This window comes from Xyrauchen texanus, chromosome 24, assembly GCF_025860055.1.
Source record: "Xyrauchen texanus isolate HMW12.3.18 chromosome 24, RBS_HiC_50CHRs, whole genome shotgun sequence".
In the NCBI taxonomy this organism is placed as follows: Eukaryota; Metazoa; Chordata; class Actinopteri; order Cypriniformes; family Catostomidae; genus Xyrauchen; species Xyrauchen texanus.
In genome coordinates, this window is record NC_068299.1 from 6,630,214 (window position 1) to 6,647,730 (window position 17,517).

Below are 17,517 nucleotides of genomic sequence, written 5' to 3' on the forward strand. Positions count from 1 at the left end.
GCACCCATAATAATGTATTCTGTTCACACTTTTTGCAATCTAAGCCATAGGATATCTCACTGTCACACAGAACTGGGTGGAGGTTGAAGTTTCAGTGTCAGAAAAGACAGAACTTACACAATTGATCAATAATAGCTTAATGTGGGACCTACGATGGTTCCAAATTACATTGTCAATCAATATAACATACACAAGTAGCAGAAAAGTCACAAACGTCAGTTTAAAGAAATTTGAACATACATTATATGAGGATAGAAAAGGGACATGGCAGTATCATGGACATCTGGATTTGGTGTGTGATTTTTGCAAACTTCAACTTCGTTCTTAAATGTCATCCCGGCAAGATGAAGTGTCAAAGTGGCCTGACTTGAATGACATTGATTTCTGGTACGTCAGTGCATTTGGAGGTGATGTCCAGAGGATGAGTGTCATTGCTAGCGATGATGAATACGATAGAGGAAGAGCAGAAGGTCACCCTCTTTTTGGGTCGGTTAGATCGGCCCTGTGACATCACAATGGGGCGTACAGGATGTTCGATGCGTGCCAGGGGGCGGTCCTTAATGCTGTGCTGTAGATTGGGGAGGCGGGAACACAGCAGCTGCAACATGCACCTGCGAAACTGACCAATCCGAGAGAGAGAGAGAGAGAGAGAGAGATGGGAAATATGTTCAATTAAACTTACTGACATACATTCTTCAAGCTGCACATCCTGTACAGAGGATTGTGTTTTTATATTCAGTAATTATTTTATTTATTTTTCCTTCTCCTGTACTTGTCTTTAGGATTGTATTCATACATTGTTTGATGTTATTGAACATTTACACAGAAAAAAACTCCTCCACGGTATATGATGCCTTTAGGCGATTAAAAACATACACATCATATTCTGAAATGCATAACGATCATTTGTTTTCGTATCTCGTATCACATCTTGCGTGTACTCTGTTGTGAATTGCAATTTGGAGTCCAGGCAGTCATCGGGGATTCATCATTAGTGAAATGTTTTGTAATGTGTTCACCCCTGTCACCGATTCGTCGTGTAATTTGACAGACAGTTGTGTAATATGAACGGTACCACAATCTGACATCTTTGAAAGTCGTATAGTGTGTAGGAGGCATTAGAAAAGGTTGTTTCGAAAGTGGGACAGCATGTGTTGACTAATGTGGGACAGTCATATATAGCTATATCAGTTGAGAAAAAATGTATTAGGAAAGTTAAATGCCCTACATGTATTTTTGTTCAATTTTCGGGTTTATAATGCAGCAATATTATTTGTTTTAAGATCAGGATTCAAAACCTTGTCATGATTTGCTAGTTAGCTATCTTACGGTTTAGCTAAGTAGCTACCTAGATAGCTAAGTCAAAGAAATAGATTTTAGTCACACTGACATCAAATATAACATGGCATATTTTTTTTAATTCCGTGCATAGAACAAATACATTTTCTTATCAATCTATTAATCGATTCCTAAATGTAATGTATTACAGATCACAATGGCGAGCTGTCAGATTACAACATTCAATTTTTTTTTTAACGATTTGACACTAATACATGTGCCATTTCCCCTTTGAGTACAATATCTGAAAATTCTCTTCTGATTTAATAAGGGAACATCTTGGGGATAATTATATAAGGTGTTGATAAATCGTTTTGGCTTCAAATGGAAATATGATACAAAAGTCAGAATTGCAAAAAGTGTCCCACATTACCCTAATCCACCCTTTTGATTCTTAAAATCCAAAGATTTTATTTGAATTTTAAAGTTGACTTCAGTTTTGGTTGTGTTGATTATTCTATTCACTAAATAAAATTACAATTAAAACATTTAATTATGGCCCTTTTGTTAATTTCTAAGAATATTTTTTGTAATGTACTGTACCAAGTTAGAGGTTCACTGTATAATTTAAGAGAGAATTTCTTTCATAAAATGGACATTAAAACCTACCCAGATGAATCAGAATCAAGTCCAATTGTATCAAAGTCAGAATCAAACAGAATTGAGAGCCTGTGAATCAAATCAAATAAAATCGAGAAATCTGTATCAATGACCAACCCACATATGGTATAATTTAATTTAAGTGCTGTGCATCGTAAATACAAATTTTGTTTTATACATTTGTAAAAAAAAGTTGAGTTGAAACAGACATTTTATTATATTATAAATATCTGGATGATTTCCTTCTAAAAATTTAAATGATGTAAGTTATTAATTCGACCAATTTTACTGGATAAGTGGCATTGCAAGAGACTTGATGTTTCATATAATTCTGGAACTGGAATTTTCTGGAATTTGTATCACTTCACTTGTTTGTATTCACTACATACTGTAGTATTTCAGTGATTTTTCTAATTTTTTATGATGTCAGTTATGGACATACTTATATTGAGTATAAAGTATATAGTTTTTATAAATAGTAAATGATAGTAAATATTTTATATATCTAAATGTTATCTTCAATTAGCTAAACTGGTTGTGGTCTTTTTTGTAGAAATGTTCATGCTGATGTCACAACACATAAATGATGTATATAACCTGTTAAAAATTTATAATCAATTTAAAAATCATTTATCTCTGAAATTCATGGAAAGATAATTGTAGGGTATTGCCAAATGTAGTAGCATTAAATGTAACATCTCATTCTCTCTGCTTTTTTTGTCATAGTTAACTGAATCACCCATACTGATGACCTGTACAGATTGTGTCTCGGTAGACAAGACCAGCCCCTGTGATATAATAAATACCCTTCTAAGCATCAGAAGTGAAGGACCCTTTCTGACCTTTCGGCTCATGAAGGCGTAGATGACGGGGTTATAGGCGGTGCTGGATTTGGCGAATAAAGAGGGAATGATGGCGACTGTGGGGGAGATAATGCTCTTCCTGCCGAAAGCCTCCAGCATAGAGACCACAGCATAGGGCGTCCAGCACACCAGGAAACAGGCGATCATCATCAGGAACATTACAGCCACTTTCTTCTCATACCGCAGAATTTTAATTGTCTGGACTGTCTGCAGATCCTGGATAGAGCGCAGCTATAGAAGGGGAACAGAGGACATACTATAATACTGGACATCATTGGATAAAAACTTTTGACATCACGCTTGGACTAACAATAACCCCCTGGTGAAAAGCCTATAGTGATATAACATGTTGTCTACTTTGCTGTGTTTTTGACATTTAAAAAAAAAAAATTATGCATTTGGCAGATGCTTTTATCCAAAGCGATTTACAGAGCCCTTATTACAGGGACAATCCCTCCGGAGCAACCTGGAGTTAAGTGCCTTGCTCAAGGACACAATGGTGGTGGCTGTGGGGCTCGAAACAACAACCTTCTGCTTAGCAGTTCAGTAATTTAGCCCACTCCGCCACCACCACTCCCACTCCACGAAAGTCCCTTTTTTAGGTAAAAGGCATAAATGTCAACTTGATCACACGGGAAGTGGGCATGTTGCTTCCGCATGTTTTAGTACCCTAACATTAGCCCCATCATGCCGGGTTACTGACAAGTGGCATCTCCCTTCAGACATCAGGTTCAAGTGTGTTTACATTCTCCTGTTGTGCGACCATTAGCGCATTGCATCAGCAGTGTGGGAGACCGGGGATTTTGTCCCGCAATGAACCTAGGAAGTTATAGCGTTCACATAATCTTTGATGAATGGGATTCAGAGAATCCTCTTTCCCTCAAAGATTACATTTTTACTCCAGTGACGGTTTAGGGTTGGGGGTTAAGTTTCAGAGTAAAGTAAATAAAATATGTGTTCCCCTTCATTGTATTACATCATTTACAGCTAAAAACAACTTTGTTGAAAATCTGGCTTTTCACCCAGAAACTAGAGAGCACACATGCCCTTAGGTTCAAAAACACTTCCTGCTTAGACCCTTAGGGTAGTGGTTTGAATTTTGATAAGCACAGACCAGGTTTAGGCAATGAAAAGTCAACTTACTGTTTACGAATTTATAACAAATTCAGTGCATTTTTAACCCAAAAGGTATTTGGCATTTCACACACTAATATTTTACACATTGATATATTTCAACATTTACACCCATCATACACACTGGAACAGTGTTTTCCTCCACCAAAAATGAAGGGCACATCCACACTAACCCGGTTTAGTTTGAAACCTCCTTTTTAAGATTCCTAACATCATCATTTTCCAAGTATACAATATTGGAGAGCATTCTCAAAGCACCCCAGCTTTGTTGAACAAAAACCCCATTCTAGTGTGGATGAGAGGCATAAACAAAAATAAACTAAGCCATTTTTTAAAGAAAAATGCATGACCAAAACAAGGTACCCTATCTTAGAAGGCAGTATGCTGCCTAACTTTGGGAACAACCTTTCTTGCTTGCAGAACACCTATCATACCTTAAAATGCATGCTTAACCTGGCAACTCACTAGGTTTTAGAACAGAACCCCTATGTCTCTTTATGTTGATTTTTTTTTCTTGAAGTTTGTTCCATGGTAAAAACACTGATTTACACAAAAAAGCACCAGTACAATTTAATACACACAATACAACCTGCATCTCATATCTCAACTTCATATCCCTACATCCACTTTATACAATCCATTTGTCCAACCAAACTAGTAACCCAAATTCATAACATATTGCACAGCCCTTTAGACCCTTAATGGGCATTGCACATGTTAAAGAGATACATTTACACTTGTTAATCAGTTGTATCATGGCTTTAGAAACATGTTTTCATGTAGTGCCTTTATCAATGGCATAACACCCTGAGAAACTCTAATGGTGACTCCATTTTCACTGATTCATTCATTCATTAATACAGAGAACACATCTGTTCAAAGACAGCAGTACAATTCACTGAGTCTGACTAAGCTTCTTAGCATCTCTCTGAGCACTGGACATTGTGTTACTAAATGAGAACTGGGTCACCACTTGGGGGCATAGTAGTATCGCTTGTAGTCATTTTGCGCTCATCTATGAATCTGAAGAATATAAACACAATGTAACAGTCATTCTTATTCGTAACAGTCACTTTGCCAAAATGTCAGAGCACTTTTTATATGCTCGATATGCAAACATAAAAAAGATGATATACTGAGTAACTGTCACGATTCCCTTGTTGTCTGCCCTGGGTTTCACTTGTCATTGTTAAATGTACTACACTTCCCAGAATCCACCTGCCATCACCACTGCCATTTTGTTCATTGTTCTCACCTGTGTCTAATTCAGTCATCACTCCCTGGTTATTTAAGCCCTGCTTTTTGTTCACTCCTTGTCGTTTGTTGAATGTTGTCAAGCCTGATCTGTGTTTCCCTGCCTGAGTTCTTAGTTTATGTTTGTTTCCCCATTGAGGGTTTTTCCTTTGTGTTTGTTTTGTATTTTGTTAATAATAAAGAAGCCTGCATTTAGATCCTCTCTCCTCGCTGCCTCATTCGTAACAGGACGAACGACCAACTATGGATCTAGCAGGGTTCCTCATGGAGCTGACACAGGTCCCGGAGACTGCACCTGGCGGGAGTACGTGGGACTCATCTTGGAGTTCGCTGCCAGGGAACCACCTCTCCAGATCCCAGCTCCCGCCTCTGGGCTTTCCTCTCCAGCCACGGTGAGTGAGCCAACCCCCACGCCTGCCGTGGTCAACGAACCAGCGCTGCTAACTTCATCCGCCCGGAGGAGGAGGAGGAGAAGAAGAAAGGCCTCTGCTCTCCAGCCTCCGCTAACCATGGCCAACCAGCCAATGCCTGCAGCCCTGAAGGTCAGTGAGCCAGCGCCTGTAGCCTCCGACGTCAGTGAGCCGGCGCCTGTAGCCTCCGACGTCAGTGAGCCGGCGCCTGTAGCCTCCGACGTCAGTGAGCCAGCGCCTGTAGCCTCCGACGTCAGTGAGCCAGCGCCTGTAGCCTCCGACGTCAGTGAGCCAGCGCCTGTAGCCTCCGACGTCAGTGAGCCAGCGCCTGTAGCCTCGACCGTCCCTGAGCCAGCGCCTGTAGCCTCGACCGTCCCTGAGCCAGCGCCTCCCGAGCTTTCCAGAGCTCCGCCTTCCGAGCCTCCCGAGCTTTCCAGAGCTTCGACTCCCGAGCCTCCTGCGGCTCCGCCCCCCCGAGCCTCCTGCGGCTCCGCCCCCCAAGCCTTCCAGGGCTCCGCCTCTCGAGCCTTCCAGGGCTTTGCTTCTGGAGCGTCCTACGGTGCCACCTCCGTTGGCTCCGCTTCCAGAGCCTTCCTGGTCTCCGCCTCTAGAGCCTCCTATGGTGCCTACTTCCACGCCTCCGCCTGCAACGGCTCCACCTCCCACGGTTCGGCCTCCTGAACCTGTCCTTGCCCTGTGGCCGCCTTCCAGGCCTCCTGAACCTGTCCTTGCCCTGTGGCCAGCTCCCAGGCCTCCTGACCCTGTTCTTGCCCGGTGGCCAGCTCCCAGACCACCTGACCCTGTTCCCGTCCTGTGGCCTCCTCCCAGGTTCCCCAAACCTGTCCTTGCCCGGTGGCCAGCTCCCAGGCCTCCTGAACCTATCCTTGCCCAGTGGCCAGCTCCCAGACCACCTGAACCTGTCCTTACCCTTTGTGCCTCCTTGGACTGCCTGTCTGCCCCCTGTGCCTCCTTGGACTGCCTGTCTGCCCTTTGTACTCCCTTGGTCTGCCTGTTTTCCCCTTGTACTCCCTTGGTCTGTCTGTTTGCCCCTTGTGCTCCTCTGGTCTGTCTGTTTGCTCTCCCCCCCCCCCCACTCCTTGGATGATTTTTTTTTTTTCATTCATTTTTTTTCTCTGAGGAGCATCTGGAAGCCGCTCCTTCGAGGGGGGGCTATGTCACGATTCCCTTGTTGTCTTCCCTGGGTTTCACTTGTCATTGTTAAATGTACTACACTTCCCAGAATCCACCTGCCATCACCACTGCCATTTTGTTCATTGTTCTCACCTGTGTCTAATTCAGTCATCACTCCCTGGTTATTAAAGCCCTGCTTTTTGTTCACTCCTTGTCGTTCGTTGAATGTTGTCAAGCCTGATCTGTGTTTCCCTGCCTGAGTTCTTAGTTTGTTTGTTTCCCCATCGAGGGTTTTTCCTTTTGTGTTTGTTTTGTATTTTGTTAATAATAATAATAAAGAAGCCTGCATTTAGAGCCTCTCTCCTCACTGCTTCATTCGTAACAGTAACAAAAGGAGTGTGGATAATTAAGAAACCCCAGATGTGTGTTATAGGGTTGATCTAAGAGCAAGGAAGCGGTCCTCAAGCATTGACATGAAGCAGTGGGGATTTAGACTGTAGTGAGAATCACCCTTGCACCAATTGAAATGAACTGGGCCTCACACAAGACACCAACGTATGTGGAGATGTTTGATCACACTTCACTTAAGGTGTATTATTAGTGATTTATTAATATCAGATGGCCCCTCCCTGCATCCTCGGGCACCAGCTAAGGAGTTTCACCTTAACAGTAAAATAATGATCCAAATGGACCATTCAATGAATTTAAATTATGTCAATTGGAGGGAGTTGGTCATCTGAATAATCTGAAGGATTCAAGAGCAGCCTAACCCTTTAGGGCTCTTTACATTATCAACACAAGGAACACACAGTTGTAATAAAATGAGTTTTATTTTCAAAAAGACAAAACAAGAATAACCAACAAAAACTGCAAAATGGTACAAAGTGCATTGGATGAAAACGTGGTTGAATTGGATATAGCAATGGCAAAGTTTGACTATTATCTTATGATGAAAGATACATTGCTGTTTCTCTGTTAATTAATAAAGTGAAAACCTTTTTTTATTTAAACCGATTTCTCAAAGTTTATTTGCTAGACCTTTGATACACAGGTTATGCAATCTAAGAAACATTAGATAATCATAAATTGATAGTATATACACTAATGCCAAGGTCTCTGGAAAGAGGTTTAGTAGTGATATTTACATTCTCCTTGATCGATCGATGAGTTCGGTGACTGTGACATCTTCCATTGGGGCTCAGGGCCACATTACAGTGGGGATGGATTGCATTTCAACAACCTTGAACATGAAGGAGCTGAGGAATGCTGATGTACTGGAAGCACCGAGAGGGTAATTGCAATCTGGAACACGCAGATATACAGCCCTTATGTCAGTGCATGACCTGGAACACACAGTCAGAACTAAACATTGTTGAAGTTGGCGTATCAATAGTCACTTGTAGTGAGACGTGGTACTTGGTCGATCTTCTACTGTCTCTCGGATGGACACTGAGTATGTTGGGTGATCTGTTATCTGCTCTCTCTCTGTGAAGTGGAAACTTAGCATGTTGGATGGTTTGTATTCTTTTCCATCTCCTATAACTCAGGCCAGAGATTCAGAATGTTGATTATTCTGTTATTGCTCTCGAACTCAAACAGCCAGGAACTATTGCCTGACAAATGTGTGGTTGTTGTAAGGATATTTTATACCTTACCGATGAGGAAATTTCAGTTTGGCGCTTCATGTTTCAAGGTTTTGATTGGCTGCTGACATCAGAGGGGGCCCACACAGTGAGGCTCACCCTCCCTTCTCTGTGTGGAAAATGTCCATATTTTAAAGTACATATGTTCTCATCTATGCATTGTTCCTTTTTCAAACCTCTCCAAAAACACTCTTGGCATTTTTCTTAAGGTATAGAGACCAAACAAGATATACTTTATGCAATCATATATACCTTAATAGTATATAGAACTATTGTGTTAATCAAACAACTGTTAACCAGGAAGAACCAGCAATATTGGCCCAACCAATGATGCGATTTTGGGGCTGGACTAGGGAGTGTTCAGGAAATCTGCTTGAAAACAATTATTGTTTTTGTAATTCCGTTTTGGTGACAATAGTGGTACAGAAATGATGCCACTTCACCTTTAAGTTTTGCTTGCCCTGTAGCACTTCTACACAAACTGCTCAACATTGTGATAAACACGATCACAATCACTGGCTGAGCATTTTTATAGCATTTCTATCACCGCTCTGGGATAATATCCCAACAGCCCTGCTCTACCCCCACCTGGCTGGCACACTCGATAAGATCTGATGCACAGGAGCTGTGCTGAAGAAAACCGCAAGCTATTTATGTGCGCTATAACGGTCTCTCCTTATGAAAGGCACCTTCAGACAATAAGCTTTCAGTTGAAATGCCTGTCATTACAGCAGAGTGTCGACACTGTTAAATCACAGCAGCTTGACAGTGTGTTTATACAAGAACAAGTGAGAATGATGAAAGTCAAAGATGACAGAAAGGAAGAAACTGTGAGGAGCAGCATGCAAATCATGAACCAGAACTTACAGCGAGAATCAAGACAAGCTTTTGTAAACGAAACAATTAGGGGGGAAAATTACTTTATTACTATATTTTTTCACTTAGAATATCGTCACCTTCCTAAAATAATAATTTTGACAAAATGTATTTATTTTTTTTTGCCTAAATAATCTCCTAATCAAAATAAAAACTTGAAAAAATTACTTAGGACATTATTTTAGGAAGGTGACGATATGCTTTCATTTGCAAAAGACAAATTATTAAACAAACATGTAGATGAACGTTTCATCTACAATAATTCATTTATCAAATGTTTTGGAATAAAGATCTAATCATGGTCTTGATCAACCTTCAAGAGGACATTACACATACAACTGCAAAGTAGTCCTGAGTAGGCCAAAATTGTCCTCATTTTAAACTTTTTTATAAATTTGTTATAGAGGTGAATTTAAAAGGTCTGGGTAATGGACAAGCCCAAAATTGAGTGATTTTGGCAAAGATAACTTTTCCTTGTCAAAATGAACAACACGATCACACAGGAAGTTGTTTCTAAATTTTTCGGTACCCTGGCATTAACCCTATTAGTTACTGACAAGCGCCGTTTCCCATTAGACATCTTTGCATCAATTGAAAGGTGTTTCTGTTGCACTACTGATTCAGGGCAAGTTCACAGGTTCTGGACACATGGCGACCAGGAAGTAATCACATTCACATAAACAATGGTGGGCACGATTCTGAGGTTGTGTTTACCCTGAAAGATTACATTTATACTGTGTAGTTAGGTTTAGGGTTAGGGTGTATGGTTAGGGCTAAGTGATATGGCTACAAAAATGATATTTCAATTTTTTTCGGACTATTGACTTTATTCAATATATACTTGCTCAAAGGTGATTATTTTTTTATTTTTTTTGTCAAAGGAACCATCATTTCATCCAAACAGCTATTGTAGCAAAGTAGATTCATTATTTTAAAGTTATTAAATTAAAATCTATTTAAAAACAATGAAGGCATGTTACCCCACAGTTTATAATTAGCTGATTAAGGGAGAAAGAGATCTAATCATTTTAATTGATATGCACTTGTTTTTTATATTTATATTTTGTTTACAATGATATATAGTAGCTTATTAAAAAGCATTATTTAACTTCATATATTTTTACAAAAAATATATGAAGGTGTGCAAAAATGACAATTTTTTGGAACCCAGTTGAATATTGCGTAATACTAAATGATTTTCATAATATTATCATTATTTATATATATATATACACTGAATTAAATGGCCTATGTATGGTTAATAAAATATGTATTCCTGTTGACTGTATTACATCAGTTACAACTAAAAGATCCAACTCAGGTTACAACATGCTTTTAGCGCCACTCTGTAGACATTTCCCCCAGAAACAGTACAAACATGCCCATATGTTCAACTCAGTTCCAGCTTTGGCCACTGGAGGCAGTGGTTCCAATTTCTGTAAGCACAGACTGATTTCAGCAAGTTTCAACTTTTGAACTCCTGTCTCTGAATTCAAAGAAATATTAGTCTGAGATAGTGTATATATATATATATATATATATATATATATATATATATATATATATATATATATATATATGTATCTTGTTTTCTAACACAACACAACTTATTTGTGTTCAGATTTTCAAATGGCGATTTATGCATCCCACCAATCATGTTAGGGCATCCAATCCAGATGTATTAAATAAGAGACACATAATTAAAAGAAACTGCATTACACTTGAAAGGAAATCGCCTTACCATTCTCACTGTGTACAAGATGTTCCCATAACAATAGGCCATGACACCCACAGGGACAAAGAAGCATCCAAGCAGGAAGAAGAGAATAAAGGCGGCATCATTGGGATTTTTGGAAGCCCAGTCGAGAGAGCAGCCTAACTGGTGCACCTCCAGCGTGTAGCGGTTCCACCCCAGGAGAGGAGCACCAGTCCAGGCCAGAGAGTACATCCAGATGTGTGCAATGGCCCTCCAGGCCCAGGGGAAGTCGATGACCTTGGCATGAACCACACGGATGTAGCGCTCATAAGCCAGGCCAGAGAGAGTCATGATGGACACGATTCCTTGAACAGAGAAGGGAAAGATATTAAGATATTTAATGTTAAGAGTGTTTGTTACCTTCAATATTCTAAATGTCGATTCTCTTGCCTAATCCAGTAATGATAATCATTCTGTCTGTCAAGACACACTGATTACATATAATTAACAACAAATAAATTAAAGGCTGCAAAACAAATACTAGCATGATGAATAAATAATTTACAATTTAAATAATAAAATAAGTTTTCACATTACAGAGGCAGGTGAAACAAATGTGAGTTTCAAGTTTCTTTAACCAATTAATGTTGTTCACCTGAACTAATTTGTTAAAATGTATGTATATGAAAAAATATTGTATAATGTTAATAATGCATCAGCTGATTGAAGTCTTGATGTCTGTTCCAAATGCACGATTTTACTGTATAAGTTATGCAACTTCATGGATTGCTGACTAGCAGCCTATCTGTCTGCATTTGCTTACTGATTTAAGTAATTACATTGTAATGAATGAACTCTACCTATTTTAAAGGCAGTACAACAATTACTACAATGATGTCTAAATAACTTTTATACAGTACCGGCACTTATTCGAGCATAAATGGGCTCCCCTGTTAACGCACACAATGATTGACAGGCACAACGTCTTCTGATTGGCTAAACAATGATCTGACCGCGGCCCGCGGACATCTTTCCCCCCGCTGTTTACCAAGCCTGGGGCTGTTACAGAAACAGGTTTGAAATTTCATGGCACCAATTTCAGTGATATTTGACAGGAAACTGTGATGTTTTATGCATGTCTTTTCATCAGATATTACTTAGAGTACCTTTACTCTGAAATTGGAAAAAGCATTTTATCATCCTTTAAAAGCTTGGTATGTTCTTTCTGTTCTACAAGTGCCACCAAATACAATTGCAAAAGTAAAACCTGTTTTAAAACAGTTTTCCAAATGTGTCCCTGTCTTCTATTGATAGAACAATTGATAGTCCAGCCACCAACTCATGCCATTGGTTGAGTCAATGCTGTTGTGTTGGGCTGGATGGGCCACTTAAACAGTGGAGATTTAATAGAACCACAGAGACACTGTTTACAGTTTTCAAAATATATTTTTACCTACAAGTTATATAGCTTATAGTTGTCTCTGCATATTAAGCTGGGATAGGAGTACATAATTTAACACAGAAAAAGTTACACGCTTCAACTTTAAGATTTTTTACATTGTGAAAACATTTCCAGTTACACACAATTTACTCCACGATTCTCCCTTATTCCAATGTGAATAAAGATGGCCATTATGATATTTACATTGTCACATTCAATAATGCTCTGTTTGTTTCAGCACCCCTTCAGGTCAACACAACAACATTGACTTAACCAATGGTGCTTGGGCTGGGACTATCTGTATGCGTGGCCAGTGGCAGATGGAGGGTGTATTCGTAAAATGTTTATTTTTTACTAGGGCTGTCAATCGATTACATTTTTTTATCGAATTAATTACATGGTGTCCCGATTAATCGTAATCGCATAAACAAATATTTGCTGAGAAAGCCCCTCATATAAAAATAACTCAATATATAATGATGAAATAATTATACATGGTTAACTTTAAATATGTAAAAATTATATATATATATATATATATATATATATATATATATATATATATATATATATATATATATATATATATATAATAAAAATATTCAGATAATTAAAATGCATTACATTCTTGTGGCAGAAGAGTTAATCATTGATAAGACCATACAAAAAGCGGCTTTAGAATACAATGTATTGTTTACTACCATATTATTGATCATAAGTCAATCATTGGCATACAGTTCACAGCAATACATTTCACAAGTGAATTTGTCAATCAGTTGGAGATTTATTATGAGGGCTTGTTTAAGGACCCGTCAATGAACACCTGCGTCAGACATGCTTGTGTAGCGTTTCGTGTGCGTTGGGTCAAACATAAACTTTTTAGGTCACTGTGTCAAGTTAAATATAGTTTAATACTTAGAACACATCTTGAGATCTGTCAGTTTGAATTTGTGCTCCATCAAGTGTTTTGAACGCAAAAACATAACGAAGGTCTGTTTTGTGCTGTCTGGTTGTTTTCTTCACTGTATAAACTGTGCGTTGCCTCTCAGCAGAAATTTCAATTACTGCCCCCTGGAGTAAACAGGTGGTGCTACAAGCTTGCATTTCTCAGGAATCTTCCTTATTATGCCGTTTTTTTTACATTAAACAATGTTTATTTTGCAATTCTGTTAGGTGACGCTAGTGTCACAGATATTACACTCTTTAGGTTTAATGGTACTTCATTAAACTCATCTTAATTTTTGCATAAATATTATACAAAATCTAAAAAAATGTTATTTATTTTGGGATGAGGTACATGATGACATGTTTTTGACAGAAAAACTCTGTGATCCTATGCTCTATTTCTCTCTATCTTTATTTTTTCACTGTGCTTCTAGAGGTAAATAACTGTCTCTGTGAATGCAGCAGCAGTATCTCAACCATCCAGGCATACATAGACATATTCACCCAATTACCCAGATATCCACAGTCGTCCATGTCAAAGGCAGACCAGTGGGGAGGCTGCACTAACATGTTTGGTCTCAACTGTCAGCAGTGTTCATGCAGACGTCTTTTTGAGACATAAACCAACATCAGATTATGGCTGTTTTTTTTTTTTATTGTGTGTTTTGCCCAATAGCTTGGAACGAGAACATTGTAGAGGTCTGTATGAAAAGAATAAAATAAACAATAATAGTTGTTTGAATAATACTTATGCAGTAACTGAGGCAGAGTTTAGCTAGAAAAATATGCAATATTTATTCCAAGCATAGGAATATAATGCAGGAGTTGAATCTCATTATAACTGCAATTTTTATTTAAAAAAAAATCCAGTTCTCAAATGGAAAAATTGCCTCCACAAAAAAGTGTTCAGGCCCAAAGCATCAAAAGCAGCCAATTTCACAATTCTTAAATGAGTCAAATATGGCAATGGCTGCAATTCTGTGTGATGATAGTCTTTTGATTCCTGAAAAATAATATCATGTGTAACCTTGGGAGAGCATCAATTTTTCATAAATGTGATTACGTTGCTCTCTGCATTGCATAACTTCTGAATCCCACAAGTGCCTTTTCTGCTGGTTATTTCTGGCCCATTAAAGTGTCATTATCTGACTCTATTCGAGTTGATCTTTCGAGATGAACCTTTTTCCCATCTTAAATTAATGTGCCATGCTTGGGGTTGTTTACATTCTTTGCCTTTTGTTGTAAAGGATTATTAAAATCAAATAAGGATGTATACAGTAAATAAGGAATTCTGTTAATCTGTGGCAGTCTGATATGATTAATTAAATAAGAAAACCATAAACTTCCTTTAGATAATGTGCAATAATTTCCAGATAATTTCCAATGGGTGAAAAAAAAAATCACTAGATCTTTTTAATATCTCAGATGTTTTCTTAGACACCAATGAGATTAAATAGAGAAATGGAGACGTAAAATGTTCCATTTGTGAAATAGACCACAGTAGCTAATCTAACATGCCTACTTCATTTTATTAAGAAATCTGAACAATGTCTGAAACTGGGGTCGGATTAGCCAAGATACAAAAGAATGCAAAAGTAAAAAAAAATAAAATAAAAAATAAAAAACTCAATCAAAACATTTCTCATTAAAATCTTCCAAAAGTTGTGTATTTACATATTTCCATTGATCATTATGTAAATAATGGGGGTATTACGAATTGAGAGGAATGCGTTTTCGCTTCTGTCTGCGCTATTTTCTAATTATTTTAATTTAGCCTACCAATCTACTGTAAAAAACGCGTTGCGTGTGTCTCGCGCCTTCAAAAACTTTGAAAAACGCGTCTCGAGACACCTGCTCTCCGTTCTATTCGTTGCGCTGCTTCGCGTTCGGTCTGACGAATTTGCAATTCAAAGTAGGATTTCAAAGTAGACTTGAAAATTTAACAAAGCATTCAAATGAGTCTTTGATTTTGTGCATGTAGGACTAAAGACAGAACTGACCGAATAAACTGTTGCTGAATCCATCCCAAACGCATGTGGCTGAATTAAAGATCCATCCTCTCTTTACGCACGAGACGAAGGTGAAGTTAATCCCAATAACAGACACCAGCAGATCACTTACACTTATATTCACTATTAATAAATTAGTTGGTGTTCGGAGTCTCTTGAATCTGTAGTAAAGAATAATGATGATGATGTTGTTACAGAAGCCCAGGACACCGATGGATCCGATGGTGAATGCCAGGAGTCTGTAAATCTCATCGGCGAAAATATAGTTATACAGATTAGTCTCGGTCGATGTTCCATTAACAGAATTCATTTCCTTTCCAAGTGAAATTCCAGCATGGTGCAACTGAAGCTACTGATGTTCAGTAACCCGAATCACCAGCTCGTCCAGAAAAAATCAGGGCAGCCAAATAGTGATTTTATTTCAGTGTGTCAGTAGTGTTGAATTCTCCATGCAGTCATCCTTCTCGCATCACCGACACATCAAAAGAAATGAATGAAAGTCCCTACTGGAAGCGCACGAGACCTCTCAAGCTTTTAATATGAATAACATTCACTAATGACTGAGTGCAGAGAAAAAGCGCTGTTATGAACTCAAGAGATGCTCAGTATTTAATGCGCTGTTATGAACACTAATGACAGTATGAGTTATATTTATAATTCACTGTTATAACCACGAATGACATGTCACAGTGATGTTATCGTTATGTAATGACTATAATAATTACAGTGAATATATTATTTATTATTGTGACATATATTTGCCTGTCAACATTCTCAAAAGCACATTAAGTAAAAAAGAATAATAATAACTTTTATTAACAAAGGATAATCAAAGTTTAAAAACTGGTCATCGAATTTGTCATATTTACACAGCAAAAAATCTATAAAGTTGCATACACTAATATTTAATTGGACCGCTTTTAGCTCACTTAATTTTTAGCTTAGATTATGGCGCGCATTTGGCGTCGCATTGTTTCAACAACCCTATGCAATATCACAACATTTATTTCCATCCATTGTTGCAGTAATTTTTGGCCGAGATCTTGTATCGATGACGGGAGAGATGAACCACTCTGTGAAGACTTATCCAGCACATCCCAAAGACTTTCAATGGGGTTAAGGTCAGGACTTTCTGGTGGCCAATTCATGTGTGAAAATAATTCCTCATGCAATCTGAAGCACTCGTTCACATTTTGAGCCTGATGAATCTTGGCATTGTTGTCCTGGAATATGCCTGTGCCGTCAGGGAAGAAAAAATCCATTGATGGGATAACCTGGTCATTCAGTACATTCAGGTAGTCAGACTTCATTTTATTGCTGCGTAACATTGCTGAGACTAGACCTGACCTACTAAAGCAACGCAAGATCATAGCACTGCCTCCAGAGGCTTGTACAGTGGGCACTATATATGACGGGTGCATCACTTCATGTGCTTCCCTTCTTACCCTAATGCAGGCCCGGTTCCAGATCAAAATCACTGAGGGTGCTTCTGAAAATAGTGGGGGTGCTCTGTATAAAGTGGAGATGTATCATAATTATATATTAAATCATGTTTAAATGCTACTTAAACAACATAAATAAAAGATTTTTTTAATGTACAAAACATTTATTGCTTATGGGGGTTTTCCCCCCATGATCTTTCGCTGAAAATGACAGCAAAATTCTGCGCCTGCAGATTAGGACATACTGATGTGCAAAATCATACACTTTATATTGTAAGTTTTGATGCAGCATTTGTGCATTCACAAAATGCAAGGATTTTTGTGTGTTTGCTGGTATTCAAGAAAATCTGCTTGCCAATTTACAGTATTAGTCTTACATATTTAATTGAGCAGGGGTGTGCAATTATTTTGGTACTGGGGCCACATCAGCCGTTATGTAGAACATGGAACAAAGAAGAAGAAAAAATCAGCAGTTTTGTCTTTTGAGCCCAACATGCACTCAATGAATGATGCACAAATTTCTGAAGTGTATACTGATGGGACCATCCTGCGATTGCTTGAAGTTTTGCTGCTACTTTTCAATCATGTGTTAGTAAAACTGAATAAAGGCTGAATAAAATTATTAATTGATTATTTTAGCCATATTTCAATGCAATGGTAATTTAGTATTCAATTGAACACTCTATATCAGCTGACGGTTCTGACGGCTGACGGTTCACCACTATCTGTCCAGGT

The 17,517-nt window shown here is 38.4% G+C and overlaps 1 protein-coding gene across 1 annotated transcript; it reads right to left on the minus strand.

The window, feature by feature from the left end:
- Nucleotides 1–71: 71 nt before the first annotated feature.
- LOC127617927 (opsin-3-like) lies at nucleotides 72–15,650 on the minus strand. Its single transcript, XM_052090101.1, has 4 exons — nucleotides 15,332–15,650; nucleotides 10,991–11,310; nucleotides 2,781–3,032; nucleotides 72–619 (listed from the first exon to the last, which is right to left on the minus strand). Exons 1-4 carry the CDS (start codon nucleotides 15,648–15,650, stop codon nucleotides 353–355), a joined length of 1,158 nt encoding a protein of 385 aa, XP_051946061.1. The 3' UTR covers nucleotides 72–352.
- Nucleotides 15,651–17,517: the final 1,867 nt, after the last annotated feature.

Bases quoted from the DNA above. Each gene is read 5' to 3' on its own strand.
- LOC127617927 (XM_052090101.1), bottom strand. From the start codon at position 15,650: ATGAATTCTGTTAATGGAACATCGACCGAGACTAATCTGTATAACTAT. The intron at 3,033-10,990 runs GTAAGGCGATTT...CCCCTTCTATAG, and splicing joins TCTTGTACACAGTGAGAATG to CTGCGCTCTATCCAGGATCT. The intron at 620-2,780 runs GTCAGAAAGGGT...CGGATTGGTCAG, and splicing joins ACGCCTTCATGAGCCGAAAG to TTTCGCAGGTGCATGTTGCA.